We start from the raw sequence: 20,438 nt of genomic DNA on the forward strand, positions 1-20,438 counted from the left end.
GCAGCGGCTCTACTCTGAGTCCCTCCCGGATGACCGAGCTTCTCACCCTATCTCTAAGGGAGAGCCCAGCCACCCTGCGGAGGAAACCCATTTCGGCCGCTTGTACCCGTGATCTCGTTCTTTCGGTCATGACCCAAAGCTCATGACCATAGATGAGGGTGAGAACGTAGATCGACCGGTAAATCGAGAGCTTCGCTTTTTGGCTCAGCTCTCTCTTCACCACGACGGACCCGTACAGCGCCCGCTTCACAGTAGACGCTGCCCCAATCCGCCTGTCGATCTCCCGCTCCCTTCTTCTTCCCTCATTCGTGAACAAGCCCTTTGATACGGGCTGTCAGGTCCCTGTATGACCGGTGTCAGAGTCTGGTCCGCATTGCCGGCAGTAAGTCGGGCTCGTTTCCGGTGAGAGTTGGACTCCGCCAAGGCTGCCCTTTGTCACCGATTCTGTTCATTACTTTTATGGACAGAATTTCTAGGCGCAGCCGAGGTGTTGAGGGGATCCGTTTTGGTGGCCTTAGGATCGCATCTCTGCTTTTTGCGGATGATGTGGTCCTGTTGGCTTCATCGGAACGTGATCTGCAGCTCTCACTGGAGCGGTTCGCAGCCGAGTGTGAAGCGGCCGGGATGAGGCTCAGTGCCTCCAAATCCGAGGCCATGGTCTTGAGCCGGAAAAGGGTAGAGTGCCTTCTCCGGGTCAGGGGGGTCGTCCTGCCTCAAGTGGAGGAGTTTCTGGGTATCTGGGGATCTTGAGCCTTTTTACAAAAAAAAGGCAAAACCTTCAGTCCTTAGATTTGTAAAGCAGGTAGAGAAATACCACAAAAATATGCAAATGTAGCTGCAGCAGTAGGCATTTCAACTATGGAGTAACTTGGAATTTCAATAAAATATACTTAAGTTTATGGTTGTAACATGACAGATCAATGAATCTGAATGCTTTTGCAATACATTATGTATTCATCTTTAAATATTTAGTGTAAGTCTATTTCTATCGGTTATTGAAGATCTGTTAATTTATCTCAGAGTATTACATGAGATAAATGTAATATTTATCTCATGATCCAGTCTTTTAAAAGATCTTTAAAAGACTGGACCTTTTAAAGATCCAGTCTGGGGCTTAAAACTGCAGTTTGACAAATTATCATAAATAATTAGCAGTTTTAGTCCTGAACAAAAATTGCTACACTAGTCTGGTATACACAGATCTAAAAGAAAGATTTTTAATGCAATAAATTATCATTATTAAAGTTTTTAGTTTATTTCTGATATAAAATATTAAAAGCTACTTTAGAAAGGTTTTTGTCCTCTCCCTTTGTAAAGTGAACTAGTACATGCTTTCTGAGAACTTGTTACTCAACGCCAGTAATACACTCACTGGCTTCATTTTTCATGCCAAGTGAATCTCATCATTTCAGTCAGGTGATAGTTTGAGTCCTGCAGTCAAATCAGTCAGCTGTATTCACAGTTTGTTCAAACAACCAAGGAATAATAGCAGAATAACTCCTAAGGAAAACACTCTATGTAAAAAATATTATGATATATTTATGCATTCCTTAAATATATAAGCCTCAAGTCTTATATTCTCTAGTTATACCTAATAATGTCTCTTTATTTTCCTCCAAGATGAGCAGCACTTCAGTGAATGCTTTGTTCAACAGATCACATGTCTCCCAAGGGATTACAGAAATGAAACACCAAGTAGCCTCGGTGGCATGCAGACCTCTCATTGCTTACAAAAGATCTTATTTAATGGGCTTATCTTTATCGTAAAACTGCAGGGCGGCGCTCTTTGAAAAAGTCATACAGACTATCATTTGGCATAATAAAATCCACAGAAATCAACACAGCTTAAGTTTTCAAGAGAAAAAACCCAAAACAAAACTATAACAACATATTCAAAAGTACCACAGATATATTGTATTATTCATCACTGGTGTTTTTTCTACAGATGATAATTAATTGAGCTTACGGTACTGTTTGAAAACTGGGATCATTTGGAATACATGTATGATTGAATTGAATTTTTTTTTTTTGTAAAGTGCCTCAGTCATATAAATAAAACTGAATTTAATAATAAATCTTCATGGTTTGTTTAGTAGATAAGCTAGCTTTGCTAGCTCTAATGCTGAATCAGAGACCCATCATAAAGAAGTAGATATAAGCAAAGGATCTGCTTCATCAGAGTTTGTCTCTTTATTCCATCTGGACTGGAACTCTTTCTGGATGTCCACGAAGCTTTTGTTTTTGGTTTCGGGAAGAACGACGATGATGTAGATCCCCACTGAGAGACAGACGACAAAGAACACTAGGAAGCAGTAGTGCTCCAGCCCGATCTGGGGGAAAAACAAATAAATGTCAATGTAAACCATTCAACATTTCAATGCAGACGTTTTACTTTCAACAGACATCAAAACATTTTTTTTTTCTAAGAAAACTTTTGGGTAGTCACTAATTACACATTATAAGCAACCAATAAGCAACTCAGGCATCTTTATTAGTTTACACACAGGTTGGGTTTGAGCTCTGAAAGCCATTTTAAACTCTTACTGAATTAAGACATATATTATATGAATCCATTAGTGGCCAGGAAGTCTTTGAGGTAAGAAGACTCCGTGCTATCACCCTAATCTTTAGCTCCCTTCACATTTTCTCAATCATATTCAAGTGGGGACTCCAGAAGGGCCACACCAAACTGTTGACATCACTTCCAGTACAATGGAAATATCCAGTCATCCATTATCTGAAGGTGTAAAAATCATTTAATAACTACTTTAATTCTATTAGGCTCATTTCTCACTTAATAAGATTATTGCTCATTACAATTTGCAGTGTAGCCAAGTTGGGTTTTCCTGTATCATCCAGTGCTTTATATAACATTAATCCCCCTGATAAGATATCAAGAATTTGAAATGTTGCGGCTTCATTTTGTAAAAAAAAAGAAAAAAAAGAGGGATTATGAAATAGTCAAGTTGATATAGATCAGAAGTGAAATGAACCTAATCCTGCTTTGCGGTGTGGGCCCCTGGATTACACAGCCGACTCACAGTCAACTGAACGTCAAACGAAATCACTGCTCAGTCTGAAATGGGTGACTCAGAGGGGCCAGGGGCCTTTTGAGTGATTACTGTCAAAATTAACACTTCTGTATTTGAAATTTCTTTAAAATAGGGATTCCTTGTAAATAAAGACAATTGTGTGTTTCTTTTTAAACTGACTATATGACACAAATATTTTCAAAACATTTATAAAGCTAAGCTAGAAGTTATTTGCAACACCTACCACAATAAAGGGAAAGAGCAAGCCAATAATGAAGAAGCTGAGCCAGTTCACTGATCCCGCGATCATGAAAGCTGCAGGCCGAGTAGTTTGTTTGAACATCTCTGTGGTTAAAATGTTTGTTACGCCACCTTCAGAGGACGAAACAACAAAGTTAAGAATGTTGCTTTACTGATGAAGACACTGAAATAGGATACATTTGCTAAATTACTAACGTACCTGGTCCCAAGCCAAAACTTAAGACAAAAGCAAAAACACAAGCCACGCTTAAGTATGGAAAGACTGGACTGACATTCTGTAAGAAGAGAGATAAGTCAGACTTTCTGTGAAACCAAGTAACAACAAGTTTGATATAGTGTGTCACCTCTATGTCAAGATTTCATGACTACTGTTTTGATTTGTGTTTGCTTTGCAAGCTTCCACATGTTTCTGACGACAGCACAAAAGGCATTAAGTAAGTAACCAGTTTTGTCATGTTTAGCTGTTAAAATTCTTCTTGTTTTTTGCCTTTGATTGCATTTTCTTTAAGAAACCTGAAAAGGTATTCACTATTGTTCTGTACAGCTACAACTAAATGCTTGTCCTGTAAAGTAGAACATTTTAAAAATGGATAGCTCTATTAAGGATATGTATCCTTCGGAAGAATTACCTGCAGAGCAAGCGTCACTGTGAATAAAATGCAGCAGATGCTCATCAGTAGGTATCCTCCTGAGATGAGCACTTTCCTTCCAAGAGATTCAACCAGCATGCCCTAAAAGAAACACAGCATGTCACAAAACCAAAACCGCCCCATTTAAGCTTTAAATGGGAGGTATATCATGTAATAGTATAAGCGTCGTGCCAGTTAATTTTTAATAGCACCATTTATTTGTTTTTCTGTGTGTTAATGCAGAAACGTCTTTAAGTTCATACTTCCAAGCTCATACTTACACATGTTAATGCAGTGAGGCATTCACAGGCGCCTGTACCGACGGTGGCGTAAGGTATATTATCTTCTGAGATTCCAGCTTGTCGGAACAAATAATCGGCGTAGAAGTACATCTGCAGTGGATACAGACAAAGGCAAGTCTTTAAAGCTTTGTTTTTGCGAAGTCATTGAGAGGTCACAGTGCAGGAAGCTCATACATACAGCGTTGACACCATTCAGCTGCTGTGCTATGTTGAGTACAATGATGGTGATGACTTGCCAGCGTAGGCTGCGATCTGCAAAGAGCTCCCAGGGTTTCTTGGCTTTGAAACCAACCAAATTGTCCTTCTCTTTCTGGATATCCTCCAGCACAATGTCAGAGCCTGCTGAGCCATGCAACTGATTCAGGGCTGCAGACAGAAAAAGAGGACCTCTGTTCACGTTTTCTCTCACATGGCCACACTACGACAGACTGCTTTTTTTTCTTTTAAGAAGCCTAAAGGTCAAACCACAGTTTCTTCACATCGTGATGAAATTATCAGAAGGAGCTCACATGGTTTATCTGACAGCCTCTAGCAGTTTTTGAGAAATATTTAGCTTTTCTGTGCAGCACCATCACATGCACCATGTCTTCTTGGCAGGCAACACATAAATTATTGTTTTACATTTGGAATTACAAGAAAGGAAACCACACTTGCATTGAAGTATCTTACCTTTTTTACATTTCTCCTTGTCTCCTCTATCAATAAACAGGTAGCGCGGACTTTCAGGGAACCAGGGCAGGAGCAGCAGTTGCAGTAATGTTGGAATACATGTGGTGGAGAGCAAGAGGGGCCAGTACTGTTCTCTACCGAGCAATTCCCTGCATCAATACACAAATATAATTACATCAGTTTTCAATGTTCAGCAAAAATCAATACGCAGCAGCAGACGGAAATTAACGAAACAAATATTTCACTAACTTGAGGCCCATCACTTGTCCAGACAAGATGCCACCAGTGAGAAAAATGGAGGAGCCTGTTCCCATGGCACCACGTAACGATGTTGGAGCTATTTCGCCCAAGAACATAGGCTCTACACACAGCGCAATGCCTGGAAAAATAACAAGAGTTTACAGTCTTACACAGTAAAACTATAACTTAACTGAAAAGTTCATTTATTTCAGTTATTTATTTTCAAAATACATTCATTACACTGAGTAAAAAAATATGAAGTATTTGTTAACGCTGCAGTATGAAATTTCTATTAAAAAACATTTTTCTTTTACATATTTGTTGAAAGTGTCACCGTGTTGTGACAGTTTTGGTATGAGGCAGACAAAATGTGTTTCTGCTAATAGAAACATCCAATCACAGCCAGGAAGAGGATTTTAGCGCTGCCAATCACCTCTCCCTGTGGCGCTGCCAAAGGTAGTTTTTAGACCAAATGCCAAGTGAGAATATTTGACAAGATTTTTTGAAATCAAATGAATGTTTACACATAATCCATCAGTCTGAACTTAGGCACTGCTTTATGCTGATCTTTTACATAAAATCCCCAAAATGTACAGTAAAGTTTGTCCTTTTAAAATGATAAAATATGAAAAAGTTCAATAATTTTGCTTTGTATTTTATTTGTACTTAATTTTTAATGTATTTTGCTTGGGTTTTAATACAATTATGTTTTTGTGTAATTTATTGGTACAAACTAAAGTATCTAAAAGTGCTGAGAAATATTTTTATTTTCAGGGACCTCATTTGCTGTTTCAGTAAAAGCCGTGCTCTCATTATAAGCTGGACCAAGTGAAGAACCTCACGTTCTGATTTTGCTTCAGATTTCAGGAGTTCCACTTGTTGTAAATCTGTTCCTAAAATAAATGTATTTACCTGCATTTATTCCGATGAGAAGACGTCCAATAATGAGCATCTCAAACGAGCCTGCATTGGAGCTCAGGCCCATCAACAGAGAAGCAAGTAATGAAAAAACATTATTGGTGAGAAGCGTCCCTTTCCTGAAAGCAACCATAAGACAAGAAAATTTAATATTTATACATTAAAAGAGACTATCAACATTTCTAAATGTTTTCAAAAATGTTATACCTTCCCAACTTCACTGACAAATTCCCACCAATGGACACTCCTATAAATCCCCCTACGGTAAACATAGACACAATGGTGGACCAGAGGAGTGTAAGCCCATCATTAGATATCTCTGTTTGGTAACGCTGCCTCCACGTCTGGTTTATGAAGTCCTGCACGTACTTGAAATAAGAAAAGAAGTGGAATAATAGCATTAGTGGATGGAAAATGACACAAAGTTCACCATTCTCCTACAGTAACTAAGCTCAAGTAGTATATTGTAAAAGCTTAAGGATTCAGTTAAAAGAAATAAAACTTAGTTACATAATTATAATTAGAAATATTTTCATTTATCTCTTAATGAAATCATTCATTGAAAACTGTGTTTTGTATTTACTTAAGTTATGATGTCAAATCTTGAATAATGACCATCTGAAACATTTAAGTGAGACAAAAAAAAGTCAAAACAATAGACTTTTTTAAGGGGGTGCAACAATGTGCATTATCCATGTTAAAAAAAATTGTTTTTCCCACAATTTATACATTTTACTATAATTAAAGCCTTTTCTATTCTTCTTTTTTCTTGCAAAAATCTGTCTTTCAAAGGTTTATTGCATAAATAGAATCACGCGTTGCTTTACTATAAAACGTGGGGGACTATTTTCAAACTTCAAACTGACAATGTGAGACTTTATCAAACAATGAGGCTATTTTATTTTTGCTTTAGCTGCTTTATTTTCTTCACAAATTGCTCCTTGTGAAGAAATCAATAAAGTGGCAACTTTCAAGGAAACAATACTGTTTTTCCTGTGAAATCCACACGTCCCTCTACACATAAATGTGGCACTAGTCTGTCCAATCTGTGCTGGTTAAGTCATGCCACCACGTTGTGGTTAATCAGTGACTTACACCAATAAAACCAACTGAAAATAGTGAATGGAGGACTTGTTGGGGGGGCTTTTAAAAGTTACCGCTCTCTTAAAGAATCAAGCATGCGCAGGAGGGCGAAGTCTCCACGCACAAGAGTTAAATTTAACAATTAATATATAATTACGTATTAACCAGCTAATTATCTTAATGCCGTCGTCTGCAAATTAACAGCCACAACAACCTTCAACCCCTGGACGGATCTGTCTGTGTCAATGAGATGCATCAGTGATCACCTTAGTGGGCGAATTGATGATCGATATATTGTATCCGCACTGAAATGTGCCACCTATGCATGTCGAAAACATAGCCAGCAGGAGAAACTTGTTTGGGAACTGGAAACAAAACAGCTGCAGACAGAAAACACAAGCTCATCATCAGGAGTGGTAAAGTTAGACTTACCGCATCAAGATTATCCAGCCTTGACTCTAAAGTCGACTTACCTGTAACCTTTTCGGGGTTTTGCCTCCTTTCGTGAGCAGAGGCTCATACTCGGTCAAATAATCTTTTGGCATTTCGTTGGATTTCCTAAAAGTTCGCTGTCAGGATGTCTCCGATGTGAGCGCTGGCTCTCTGCACTGACTTAAGGCTGAAGGAGAAGTTCAGGCTGCTGCTGCTGCTGCTGCTGATGATGATGATGGTGATGATACTACTGACCTGATGCAATCGACTCCTGCATGGGGCTAAAGAATCACCCGCATTGTTCTGGCTATACTGAAGTCATTTTGGTGACGGAATAATTGCAATCCAACTACATTCACCTCTCCACTTAAAAAGACGGAAATGTCCACCGTGTATTTGTAGTTTCCGCAATAACTAAAGACTTTCGGATACTTCCTGTCTGCTATGTGCGTTGCAGACTGAAACTGTCTAGCCCTTCACCGTGAGAATTCACAGAACAACGAGATTAGGAAAAAAATTCAATCAAGTCTGAGGCTAGGCAATTAAGTTTAGAAAACAGCATTAGATATTTCTTTACCCCGACCACAGCTTACCTCAACCCCCAGGTTTTACATTTGAGAAGAGATATATTATAACAACTGGTTTGGATGTTACAGTCTTCAGTCTAAATTATTTTATTTAAAAAAGAAAGTAGACAGATTTAAATCACACCATTCTTCAAACAACTTGTTTGTTTCTAAAAAGGGAAAGATCAGCTTAAGAAAATTGCATTGTTTTAAAGTTATGAGCAATCTACAACTTTGATAATAACCAAATTGGTTTTATAAATTCAATTTGGTTAATTTTATTGTCAGGAAAAACTGAGGGTAATCAATTCAAAATTACATTTTGACATTGAACAGAATGTAAATTCTCTGCTGAAACTTCCCTTTGTAATGCAGGATCAAAAATAAACCCTCACATTCCTTCAAAATGCAAAGAAAACAGCGATGAGGGTCATTCAGATATGGCACAAAGTGTGCTTGCTTTCGTAACAGATCAAATACATAACATTAGGCAAGAATAAGGCTTCATAGACAAGATATGAAACAGTGTGACAGCAACCTTAGCCATGTAACCGATGCACAAAGATTGAGGACGAGTCTACTTTTATATCACAACAATATTCAACAAAGCTAAACTAACTCATTATAGTTTGCAAATAATGACCTATAGATACTAAAGGTTAAGGCTCTCAACAAATACTTCCACTCTAATCTTCACCCCACCCTACATTTTTGAACCCAGGTGAAGTCAATTGGTGACTGGAAGATTTTTCTTGCCAAAATGATATAACCTTTACTTATGGCCATATAGTTGGCCACTAGATGGCAGTGTATGACGTGACACTTGACCAGGACAGTGAAAAGATGCATTGCAAACTAACTGGAAATTAGCTGGATCTGGAACAGGAGAGATTCGTGGAATATCACAATTCCTGCATCACTGTCTGACCATAAAAATCTGGAGATGAAAGATGAGCACTGATCCTTGTTAAACTAGCTCAGCTGGAAGTCTCTTCTTGAAATAAAGGAGCTCCACTCCTGTTTAGAATCAGGACATTTTTAAAACTATTGGTGATCAGTTGAATCTGACAGACTTTTCTCTGGGGTGTACCTCTCTTTCTGCCCACTAAGGATTTAAGGATTTTTAAAACATTTTTTTATTGTCATACCATTTTTTTGTTTGTGGTACAAAATTTGTACTCAGGTCCCAGATAAGGAAATCCATTACACTAAAAAAATTAAATAGATACATGATAAAATAAAATAAATAAATAAACAAATGAATAGTAAAGTAATTTATGTGATATATGCATAGTTATGTAGTTATAACCCAGTTAGGCACCAGCTCCCTGGTTACCCTACAAGTATGAACAGCTTTAGACGATGGATGGATGGATGGATGGATGGATGGATGGATGGATGGATGGATGGATGGATGGATGGATGGATGGATGGATGGATGGATGGATGGATGGATGGATGGATGGATGGATGGATAGATGGATGGATGGATGGATGGATGGATGGATGGATGGATGGATGGATGGATGGATGGATCTAACAGCTTTTTCTTAAAACTGCACAAACTGAATGCATCTGTGTGGGAATAAATCAGAAGCCACTTTATAAGTGGACAAGAACTGGACCTGTTTGTCCTGTAAAATGTCTCGAGATTACATTTGAATGAATGTAATCTCTAGAGGGAACTCCAATGGTACTAAACCCAGTTATTTGGGACTTTTGTGGTTTCAGCAGTACTGTGATGCTTTTCTTATTCACAACTGCTTGTGATGGTTCTTGGGTGCTCAGGTTATTGGCTTGTAATTCTTTTATGGGTTATTTAAGTTTCATAGTTTCTTCTTATTGTCAGGTTTATTTTCATAGTTTAGACTGGGATTTGACAATCTGCTGTGTTATTTAGTCGTTTCCTTGTACACTCTAAGTAGTACTTGGAGTGTACTCACTTTCGGTTCAGTCTCGTGTATTTGTTGTTTGCCAAGTTTAGAGTCATAGTTTATTCTTGAGTCTTGATTTTTGTATTCTTTATTATTCCCCTACATTTCTCCTGTCACATTCTTCTGTTAATATCTTGATTTTCTCTTGTTAGCTCCAATGTTTGTCTTTTTCCTGTTTTCTTTTGTACTCACATTCACCTTTCAGTATTACGTATGCCACTCACCTGTGCTGCCTCATCATCCTCATCTGCTGCACCTGTTCAGTCACCCATTTGTAGTTTTCTTTCAGTTGTTATGACCCTCTGTTTGCAAAGCCATTAAAGGATTTTGACCATAAGCTTGTTTTTGTGAGAATGCACAGCTTTCTACGCTCGGTTACCTGTCAGACATGCATTTTTAATGCTTGAATGATTTATGCATTCACCATACCTTATGCACAAAAAAATTGTAAATTAATAAAACATCTAAAGGAAGAAATACTTATTTATCAACACCACTTTAAAAGATGATAAGAAAGTCAGGCAAAAGAAGACAAAAAGTTTAGCCTAAGATCACTATCCATATTAAAAAGCTGTTATTTCTGCATTTTTAAAATTTTGATGTGAACTATCTGTATGTGAGTCTGTACTCCAAAGCCATACTCACTGGAACAAATAACTTTTAAAAACATTTTGGTAAACCCATATCTGAACCTGGTTGCATATTCATCATGTAAATCATACTTCTGATAGTGTTAACACTTCTAACCAAACCAAATCTCAATAAATCTTCTGTATGTACTCTTTATCCCTCTAAGAAAGTAACGCCTGCAAAAAGCCTTTGTTCTCCAGACCACATGCAGCTCTGAGGGATTAGAAAAGACCAGGCAGCTGCAGCAGCATGCAGTCTTAACTTTGAACCTGTTCACACCAATTAAGGAAGAATGGACATTTTTATCTGAAATTTATTTTGAATTTTAAGTAAAGCACCTTTTTTATAGAGGTAGTAGAAACCATCATGTATGATACGGGAATGTGTAACAAGGTCATCAGTTTGTAGATATTTATTACAGTCTGCAATCTCATGCATGTGTGTGTATCCTTGTTACTTAGTGATGTGTAAGTGTTGTGCATGACAGAGAAAGTTTGCTTGAGAAACATTTCAGATGGACGTTGATAAGAGTATAGTTCCAGCTCCATCTGAGCTGCAAAACCTGTTCCTCTTCAATGACTGGAACTCATTCTGAATTTCCACAAAGGTTTTGTTCTTTGTTTCAGGAACAACAAAGAATATGTAGGTGACCACCAAGGAGCAAACCGCCAAGAAGACCAGGAAACAGTACTGCTGCAGCCCAATCTGTGAAAGTAAAGAAAAGATGCATCAGACAACAGTGAAGCATTTTAATTAGCAGACTTACTCATGTTGACCTGGAGCACTGACCACAATGAAGGGAAAGACCATGCTGATTAAGAAGAAGCTGAGCCAGTTCACTGATCCTGCAATCATGAAGGCAGCAGGCCGAGCATTTTGGGTGAACAACTCTGTTGTTAGGATGTTAGTCACACCACCTTTAACAGACAGTAGACACAAAGAAAATCAGTGACATGGCTGTGAAATTTAATGAGGTTCATGCTTTATTTACTTACCTGGTCCCAAGCCAAAACTCAAGATGAAGGCAAAAACACACGCCATGCTCAGGTACGGAAAGACAGGGCTGTAATTCTGAAGGGAGAGCAAATGTTAACTCAGGCATAGACGTCTGGGTAAGATGTCTGATCACGAGATAACTTACCTGGAAAGTGAGAGTCAGCGTGAAAAAAACACAGCAGATACTCATGAGTGCATATCCTCCCATGATGAGGACTTTCCTTCCCAGACATTCAATAAGCATACCCTGTGAGACACACAGCATGTCACAAGACCATGGGGGGAGGTATAACAAGCAAATGTAGCTGGACATGTTCCAAACAATCCTGATGTGTAAAATAATACTCAATGTGCTTCAACAGGAAGCTTACTGTTTATAATACTATTACAAAAATACATTGTAAATTAAAACTGATTCAATTGTTTGCAAATTACTTAAGCCTTATTTTAAATAGTAAAACACACAGACGTGCCAGTTTAGTGCAGTAACATCGCATACAGACTAAATTGTCAGGACTCTTTGTACAGATCACTTCAAGCACGCATTTGACTATTTAACATCTTCAGTTTTGTTTTGCGATTTAGACTTTGTGTTCATTTTCATTGTACTTTAGGTGCTTTTATGAATGGGTAGAATTCTGTTTTGAGTTGTAGTCTGCTTGCCGTTTCATCTGTGGACCTTATTGGAGAAAATATTACCATAAAACAATGAATCATTTAGCATTATGGCTGTTTTTGTTGTTGATGTTCCCATTGTTCCTACCAGTTGGATTTTACTTTTTTTTTACTCTATTTTGTTGCACTTTAATGTGGTAGTTCAGTTAATTTTACAAATAAACCAAACTGGTTTCCATTAACTTTGGATAGGTATGAAGCCACCTATCCATTTGTACTCAGTTCCCTTGACTCTAATTCCCCTCCCAATCAAATCCAGTGCAATCTTTCCAGAAGTCAGAGGAAATAGTCAATTTGTGTGCACCTTAAACACTGCATAAAAACAAAAATTACACACAACTTCAAAATCAGGTAGAAACGGATACTCACACATGTTAAAGCTGTGATGCACTCACAGGCACCAGTGCCGACTGTTGCATATGGTATTTTGTCCATAGGAATACCAGATTGTCGGAACACGTAATCAGCATAGAAGTAAATCTAAAGACAGAAGGATATAATTCTGACTTTTGATTTTTTTTTTTTCAAAATAATTATTAGGGGGTTGCTGTGAGGTAAGTCATACATACAGCATTAATGCCATTCAGCTGCTGAGCAATGTTCAGCAGGATGATGGTGAGAAGCTGCCACCTTAAACTACGATCAGAGAAGAGTTCCCAGGGCTTCTTGGCCTGGAAACCCACCAAATTGTTCTTCTCTTTCTCGATATCCTCTAATGCATCACCAGAGTCAGCTAAGCCATGCAGCTGCCTCAAGGCTGGACACAGGAAAACACATGACCCAGCGAGTGAAATCCTCTGTGAACACCATTCTTCTCATCTGATCAGGCATCAGGGGTGTGACTTTTAAAGTCCAATCAAAAGGTTTTGTGCAACAAACAGCTTTCCTTTCACGTTAATGCGCTGTGGTCCAAACAAGATCACATGCATGAACCGACTGCACTAACAAAAAACTGGTTTCTGCTTCCAGGAGTATAGAAAAGATTTGGATAAGAAGGCTGCATTTATACTGTACTTCTTATGGTTCCTCAAAATTAGCACGTGGAAGACAGGAATGCCTTTGTATATATTTTTAGTTCTGTGGTTTAGTTTCAGCTGTTCCAATAAAGTTAAAATGACTTTTCAGAGTTTAAACAAGCAAAAAAAAAAAAAATCTAAATAATGATCCACACAATACACTGAGGACTAGTTTTAGAAATACTTTACCTTTTTTACATCCCTCCTCATCTCCTTTGTCAATAAGAAGGTAGCGCGGGCTCTCCGGAAACCAGGGCAGAATAAGGAGCTGCAGGAACGCAGGGATGCATGTGGTGGAGAGCAGGATGGGCCAGTACTCTTCTTTACCTAGAATTTCTCTGCACAGTTACACACAGATGCCAAATTAGCATGCTTGTTAAGGACAGCACAACAATATGTGCATTCCTTGAAAGTGAATATTAAGTGGCCTATGTGGGATTTAGTGTTTGAAACTTACTTGAGGCCCATAACTTGTCCTGTTAAGATTCCACCAGTGATGAAGACCGAAGTTCCCGTTCCCATGGCCCCACGTAATGCAGTCGGAGCTATTTCCCCCAAGTACAGAGGCTGAACACACAGGGCAATGCCTGCGAACAACAATCCGAGATTCATGTGTTAGTATTTTGTTTTAAAGTCAGGCCTCAAAAATGTTAACTAGAAAAAGACTTTAGAAATTATTACTAAACATATGCAACCAGTTTATGAGGAGGTGTTTGGCTATCAAATAAAATGTGTCTTTTGAGTCATTTTGTTCTAAATGCAGTGGTTTATTGAAGTATTTACACCTCTCGAAACATGAAAATGTTTTTTCCATGTAAATTCTGAAATGAAAGGAAACAGATGCAAGGTTTTTGAAATGTTTTCCTAATTGAGAAGTAGCCAAAACGTCCTTGGACACTCTGGGGGATCCATAGCTCAGGTGGACAGCAGATTGCTGTACACTCTAGAAATCTGGTATTTATGGAAGAATGGAAAAAAGAAAGGCATTGTTATAAGAAAGTCAAAGAATTAGCAGTTTTGCACAAGCCACGCAGGACACACAAGGAACATTATAGAAGGTGCTATTTTGCAAAAAAGAAAGGAAACAAATGACTATATCATGTGCAGTGCTGGTTACTTTATTAACCCAATTCACTTAGTTGTTTTTAAAAGCATGTAGAGGGTTAAAGAGAAACAACCACTACATATTTTAGACTTTTATGTGTGACAAATGTTGAAAACTGTGTTTCTTTTATCCCCACTTCACAGTTGTTTAATTTGGGGTTTTACAAATCAGCAAAACATCAAACACTTTGGATTTCAGTTTGTGGATGTACCATGCTGCTGATACAGCAGCATGGTACATTCCCAGCTCTTGGGGAAGCTCAAGAGATGTAATAATATTTGGCTGCATTCACCTGCATTCATTCCACTGAGGAGCCGTCCGATGACGAGCAGCTCAAACGACCCCACAGTGGAGCTCAGGCCCATCAGCAGAGCAGCTGTCAGTGAAAAGGCATTATTGGCCAGCAGCGTCCCTCTCCTGAAGGAAACCGCACAATGCGACTTAGAGGTAACAGAAGATGAGTTAGTCTTACCAAATGTAGAAATATCTCCATACCTCCCCAGCTTCACAGACAGAGTCCCGCCTACTGATGCCCCTATGAGCCCTCCTAAGGTGAACATGGAAACAATGGTGGACCAGAGCAGCGTGAGTTCACCCTGTGATATGTTGGTTTGATAGCGCTGCATCCAGGTCTGGTTGATGAAGTTTTGTACATACTTGGAATGGAAGGAAAGAAAAGAAATGTAGTTTAACGTTTGTTATTTTTAAGTGCAGCTAAATATTAGCAAAAGGAAAACTTTGACGTACTTTATAAGCACAGGTTTGTCCACACATTAAGAGGTAATATAAAGAGCACAGTTGTTTTAATTTGAACAATGTATGCATAGTTTATACATCCGCGGTTGATACAGAACAAAAAAATCTGCAGGCAAGTAGTTCACCAACTATAAAAAGGTTATCGCAGACAAAAAGACAACTTTTCTTTCAGCCAAAACAATACAATACCACTTTAAAGTGCATCCTTCAAGAAGAAACCATAACAATCCATCTTTGCTTTGCTATCCTCCCCTTGTATTCCCATTTCTTCCTGCTTCTTACCATTGTGGGTGCGTTAATGATAGAGATATTGTATCCATACTGAAACGTTCCTCCAACACAAGCAGCAAACACAGCCAATAGCAGCGATTTGTTTGGAAGCTGCAAAAAAAAATTCAATCAAAGACGTCAGAAAAGCATTTCCAAAAAATCAAGAACATCAAACTCATCCTTCTTTTCTTCAGCGAGTCATAACAACGTATGCCTTGCATACCTTTAAACGCCTTTTGTCTTTAACGCCCCTTACGAGCAAAGGCTCGTACTCATCCACATATTCTTTTGGCATTTTTCTCGCAACCTCAACTCTCCTTAAAACTATTGTCCGCACACGGAGTGTCCTTTTCTTCTTGAGGCTGCTCTCCAAAGTAAACTGATGTCTGACCGGTGGAGGGGTTTATCCTGAGAATAACACAACTGATCTGTTGTCAGAAAATGAGTATGAAGTGTGGTGAATCTTCTGCATAATGAGGGTACTCTCTGATCATCAGAGTTTCACGCTACTGTGACAGCATCCAAGTACTGAAGGAGCACAGCTCAGTGAGCCAAGTGTTGGTGGAGACAGCATGTAGCATGTTGAAGCTATGTTGAGCTATATTAAACCAATCAGTCTTGTAATCTCACTTCCATCAATCCGTCTTCTGATCTTACAGCACAACGAGCCTTTGCATCATCTCAGGACCTCTTGCTTGATGATGTCAAGCAGCCCTAATGAGTAAATAATAGCCTTTTTTATAATTTGTTGCTTCTTAATATTCTGGGAATAGTTTAAGTGATGTATGCTCTCTTTTGATCTCAACTTTGTAGGATTACTATAGGAAGAAATGATGTGAGAAAAAAAACAATTAGCACAGTAATTCTTGAGAATAGGGACAAAACAGGTCCTATGGATAAAGCACAAAATTTGAATAAAATATACACAAAATGTTATTTTTTCAAATATCTGACTAAACTAACCTGGGTCATGTGAGCACAACAATGTATATTTTCCACGAATTTGCTGAATGTTTTTTTTATTTTAAACATTGTAGTCGGTGGATGATGCCTGTAAAAGCCCTTTCCAGGAGCAGAACTCAATACATTATAATAGTTTAAAATAATTAAAGAAATACTAAAATTATATATTATGACAATTAAGTATAAGTAGTCATATAAATAATTATAAAGGTATCAATAAATTGAATTAAAAATCATTTTTATATATTTTCCAACTCAATTGAAACTTGTCCCTAGTTTTTGTCAACACCGTCAGAAATGAAAAGAATGTAAAAAAAATCAGGCATTATTGGGGGGCACCAGAACTTATGAGGACCCCATGACCACTTCCTTTCTCTTCCTTCGCTGAGAGGGCTAGTGAGCTCCCGTTAGCTTATGTTATTCTTTAGTTTTTTCTTCTTTTTATTCCTAAGTTGTTTGTCACAACCATAATGTGTCGACACCATAACTGACAATTTACAAAACTTTTATGAAATTTTGTGAAATAAAAGCTTAATTTTGGTAAATTGTAAAGATTTCATGGACCTGATGAGCTACAATATGGTCTCCTTCAGAATAACATCATATAAATTGAGGTAGTTTGGCTTTTTGTCAACTCGGTCAGATGTCAACTCCATCAGAGTTTTTCTGACTCTTTCAGTGAAATTGTTGTCAAATCTCACTTAAATGTGCAATTAATTAATTTTAATGTATTTTACATGAATTGCATTACTTCACATGTATGACGTTTTTCATTTTACTCACTAGTTTGTCACCACCTTCAGTTCTGTGTCAACTCCGTAATGCAGTGTCAACTCCGTCGGATGGACTTTTTGTTGTTTTGTGTTTTAAATAATATTTATTTTGTTTCTTGAGAAGCATTTGTCTGTAAAATGAGTAAAAATATCACTAATAGGGTCATTAAAAATTACTTTTTATTTATTTTTGTCAGATGGTGATGACAACGTTCTAGGTCAGTTCGATTAAAAATGTAAATTAAAAAAAATGTTGCAACTGGGAGCCTGTACCTTAGCCTCTTTACATTTCCAAAACATTATTTGTCATATTTGCATACATAAGGTTGAGAAATAACAAAAAAAATATGGGAAAATTAAAACCCATTTTGTCCCTATTCTCAAGAATCACTGAGCACTTTATTTGAAGTACTGTTTTCAAATAAAGTGCTTAAAATTGATTTAATGATTGTCATTAAATCAATTTAAGGACAATCATTGTCTTAAAATCAATTTAATGTCTTGTTGGCTCACAAGTTAACCCTAAAAGCCAATCACATTTCAAGCAGAATTAAAATATGATCACGCATTAACATATTAAGAGGGGCAGAATCGGCTCCAGTCATATTGTGGCCCAAAGCGAGATCATGGTTCGGTGTCCCTGCCGGCCCCTCGGTGCAGCACGCGCCACACCCGAGATGCTAACGGACAGCAGCCATGTCACAGTCATTAAGATTAAATTATGTTAAGATGCTTGAGGTTTAAGACGTTCTTCAGACAACTTGAATAAACATTGATCGTTGCAGCTTATATTCCCTTAAAATGATCAAAAAATATGTTTTGCTGTGATACTTTTATGTTTATAACAATAAAATGTTCTTCAGCTTTGACAACATATAGTGTTAATATTCTTAAATGGGCTCCTTTTAACAAAACATGTCTATTTATGCTGCAGTATTGCACTTGAATAAAATGGAGAATCTGTGTGGAAGCTACAGCTCACTTTGCTGTTTTCTTTACAATCAAGTGCGTTTAAATGTTTGGCCAATTTATTGACATTCTAAAATGAAACCTCTGTGTGGACAACACAGGTTTTCTCATTTAAACAGGCAGCACCAGGTTTTCTTGTTTAGACTGTTCTCTTCAATATGAATCAGGTTCTGTCCAACAATTCAAAGAGAGAAAAAAAATCCCACAAAATAGTTTTCATTGTCAAATATAAAAAAAAAAACGCTATACACAAGAAGAGCACAACTCTTATATATTTTATATATATAAAAATGCAAAATATATACATTTGCATTTTGCAACAAGAGGAGTCAAAATATAAATAACAATGCTCTGGGCTGGAGTTTGAAGACATGATCTCTACAGATGCTGTGCTGCTCCCCCTATGTGACAAACAGAAGAAAATCATCTTGTGTCTCTTGCTTTCCTCACTTTTTATAAAGTATTATTGACTGTAGACCTGTACTTTGCTTAGTCAATTTGTTTATCCCCTTATTTTGTTTTTATTCATGTTGAAAAACATCCCCAAAATTATTAAAGGTTTAAGTGAATGGTGGATTTTTTATTAAAGAACAGGTTTATGCACAATAATCTGTTTGATTTAATTTGTTTAATAAAAATGGACAATGAAGCCAAAACATAACATGCATGATTAGTGTTCACAGCATAAATATCTTACATACTGTTAATTTAAGTGCAAAATACACGAACGACTAACAAACAGCTGCAGCAGATGCACATGGAAACCCTAGAAATCCTCATCAGAATCCTTACAGCAAATGTTCAGAACGGGAAATGAAATGATTTATGTTGAATTAACCATGAATGCAACATAAAAAGAGTGCAAACTCCTAAAACATATTATTGGAGCAAATGTCTCCATTTATCGCTGCAGGAAAGCCACAGAGCATCGTTTTCAGACACTAAAGGAGAATCAAATATTCAGAAAGAAAACCCAAAATGGGGTCAAATCTTACACTCACCTCTTTCTTTGACTTATTGGCTCCCTCACTTAAATTCATCTTGGAAGCTGCTATGAAACAAAGTTCAAACAAAGCATTGAAAGCGTGCCGAGCCCCTCAGTCTGATCGCCCTCCTTACTATGTCTTCTAGTTGCAAGGTGCAGCACATGACTTCTGCTCAGGGGGGGGGGTTTGACTGTTAAACTCATTGAAGTTTAACAGCCCCTGAGCCCCTTTGGCAGTAGAAGGACTGTTGACCCATATATAGAAATTATAACCAGCCTTTGTAGTACATGTTTAGAATTACTCAACATCTAGCCTGAAACAAACAAATACGATTTTATGCCAGGGCAAATTTTCTTAACACATATTTTGGTTTGCAGAAAGGTTTTTCTCAGCTCTATGTATTATTACACAGATCCTGAGACAAGGTTGCACTAAAATGTGAAAGGATTTGTCCAATGTTAACCTTTTCTCCAGTTGAAGAAAAGAGATTTTTCTTAATCATAACCACAGCTTTGAGCATGTGAGTTTTAACCCTTTCCCAACAGGTCAAGTCAACTCCATGTGCTTCAGAATGCCGTTTGTTGACCTTCATGCAAATTCCTTCAAAGAGAATTGAAGCATTGCAAGACGGTGCAATGAAGCACAGGCATAATTTAAGACGTTCTACTCCCATAAACAATAGCGTTTGGTGCATGAAGATTCAATAAAGGCAATATAATTATGCAGCTTTTCTTTAAAGAATAAAAAGGGCGTGTTTGTGAACAATACTGTTTTGCACAAACAGTGCTCTCCCTGTCTTTATTCTCTCAGTTTTCCCTCCTGTTAAACTCATTTGCAGAAAGATAACTTTTCATTAAATGCTGTGTACATGGATAAATTAAAACAATGACATCCAATGTTTTATTTCTGCGTTTTCTACACAAGATACTTTCGTTTCACAGAACAGTGAAAAATAATATTATGTAAGCAGGCTTGCATTAGGAGAGAATGGGGCTGCCTGTCACATGGGTTGGTTATTGCTAAATCTTGCCCCTTGGAGGGAGTTGTTGCAAAATGTTTGCGTGAGAGTTTCCTAAATAGTTCTCACAGACTAGGTAGATTTTTAATTTAGTAGTTTGAAACTTGACTTAGATCTGTGAGAGAACTTATTGTTTTTTTCACATCATGGTGAACACTTTAGATTTTTTTCTGAGTTCCTTTTCAATTGTCTTAAACCATAAATTTAGGACTAAA

General features: G+C 37.6%; 2 protein-coding genes across 3 annotated transcripts; both read right to left on the reverse strand.

The window, feature by feature from the left end:
• Window positions 1-1,193: 1,193 nt before the first annotated feature.
• Window positions 1,194-8,026, reverse strand: LOC103470356 (solute carrier family 2, facilitated glucose transporter member 11-like). The gene is made up of 12 exons (XM_008418744.3): window positions 7,608-8,026; window positions 7,401-7,514; window positions 6,259-6,419; window positions 6,046-6,170; window positions 5,143-5,272; window positions 4,894-5,042; window positions 4,403-4,590; window positions 4,204-4,314; window positions 3,923-4,024; window positions 3,493-3,568; window positions 3,277-3,404; window positions 1,194-2,330 (listed from the first exon to the last, which is right to left on the reverse strand). Exons 1-12 carry the CDS (start codon window positions 7,677-7,679, stop codon window positions 2,139-2,141), a joined length of 1,548 nt encoding a protein of 515 aa, XP_008416966.2. The 5' UTR covers window positions 7,680-8,026; the 3' UTR covers window positions 1,194-2,138.
• A 2,965-nt stretch (window positions 8,027-10,991) lies between these two features.
• Window positions 10,992-19,343, reverse strand: LOC103470355 (solute carrier family 2, facilitated glucose transporter member 11-like). Of its 2 annotated transcripts, none has more exons than XM_008418743.2 (12): window positions 19,221-19,343; window positions 15,527-15,625; window positions 14,984-15,144; window positions 14,781-14,905; window positions 13,841-13,970; window positions 13,573-13,721; window positions 12,937-13,124; window positions 12,737-12,847; window positions 11,838-11,939; window positions 11,692-11,767; window positions 11,486-11,613; window positions 10,992-11,401 (listed from the first exon to the last, which is right to left on the reverse strand). In XM_008418743.2, exons 1-12 carry the CDS (start codon window positions 19,257-19,259, stop codon window positions 11,207-11,209), a joined length of 1,503 nt encoding a protein of 500 aa, XP_008416965.1. In that variant the 5' UTR covers window positions 19,260-19,343; the 3' UTR covers window positions 10,992-11,206. The 2 variants fall into 2 exon arrangements, with proteins under 2 accessions (XP_008416965.1, XP_008416964.1); XM_008418742.3 differs by lacking the exon at window positions 19,221-19,343 and adding an exon at window positions 15,738-16,240.
• Between the last annotated feature and the right edge of the window lie 1,095 nt (window positions 19,344-20,438).

This window comes from Poecilia reticulata, chromosome 9 (genome assembly GCF_904066995.2).
Source record: "Poecilia reticulata chromosome 9, P_reticulata-male-v2, whole genome shotgun sequence".
Taxonomy (NCBI): Eukaryota; Metazoa; Chordata; class Actinopteri; order Cyprinodontiformes; family Poeciliidae; genus Poecilia; species Poecilia reticulata.

Excerpts from the sequence above, each read along its gene's own strand:
- LOC103470356 (XM_008418744.3), bottom strand. The coding sequence starts at position 7,679 with ATGCCAAAAGATTATTTGACCGAGTATGAGCCTCTGCTCACGAAAGGA. Across the intron at positions 6,171-6,258 it reads TTGTCAGTGAAGTTGGGAAG|GAAAGGGACGCTTCTCACCA; the intron begins GTATAACATTTT and ends GGTTGCTTTCAG. Across the intron at positions 5,043-5,142 it reads GGACAAGTGATGGGCCTCAA|GGAATTGCTCGGTAGAGAAC; the intron begins GTTAGTGAAATA and ends GTATTGATGCAG.
- LOC103470355 (XM_008418742.3), bottom strand. The coding sequence starts at position 15,809 with ATGCCAAAAGAATATGTGGATGAGTACGAGCCTTTGCTCGTAAGGGGC. Across the intron at positions 15,145-15,526 it reads TCATTAACGCACCCACAATG|TATGTACAAAACTTCATCAA; the intron begins GTAAGAAGCAGG and ends TTCCATTCCAAG. Across the intron at positions 13,722-13,840 it reads GGACAAGTTATGGGCCTCAA|AGAAATTCTAGGTAAAGAAG; the intron begins GTAAGTTTCAAA and ends GTAACTGTGCAG.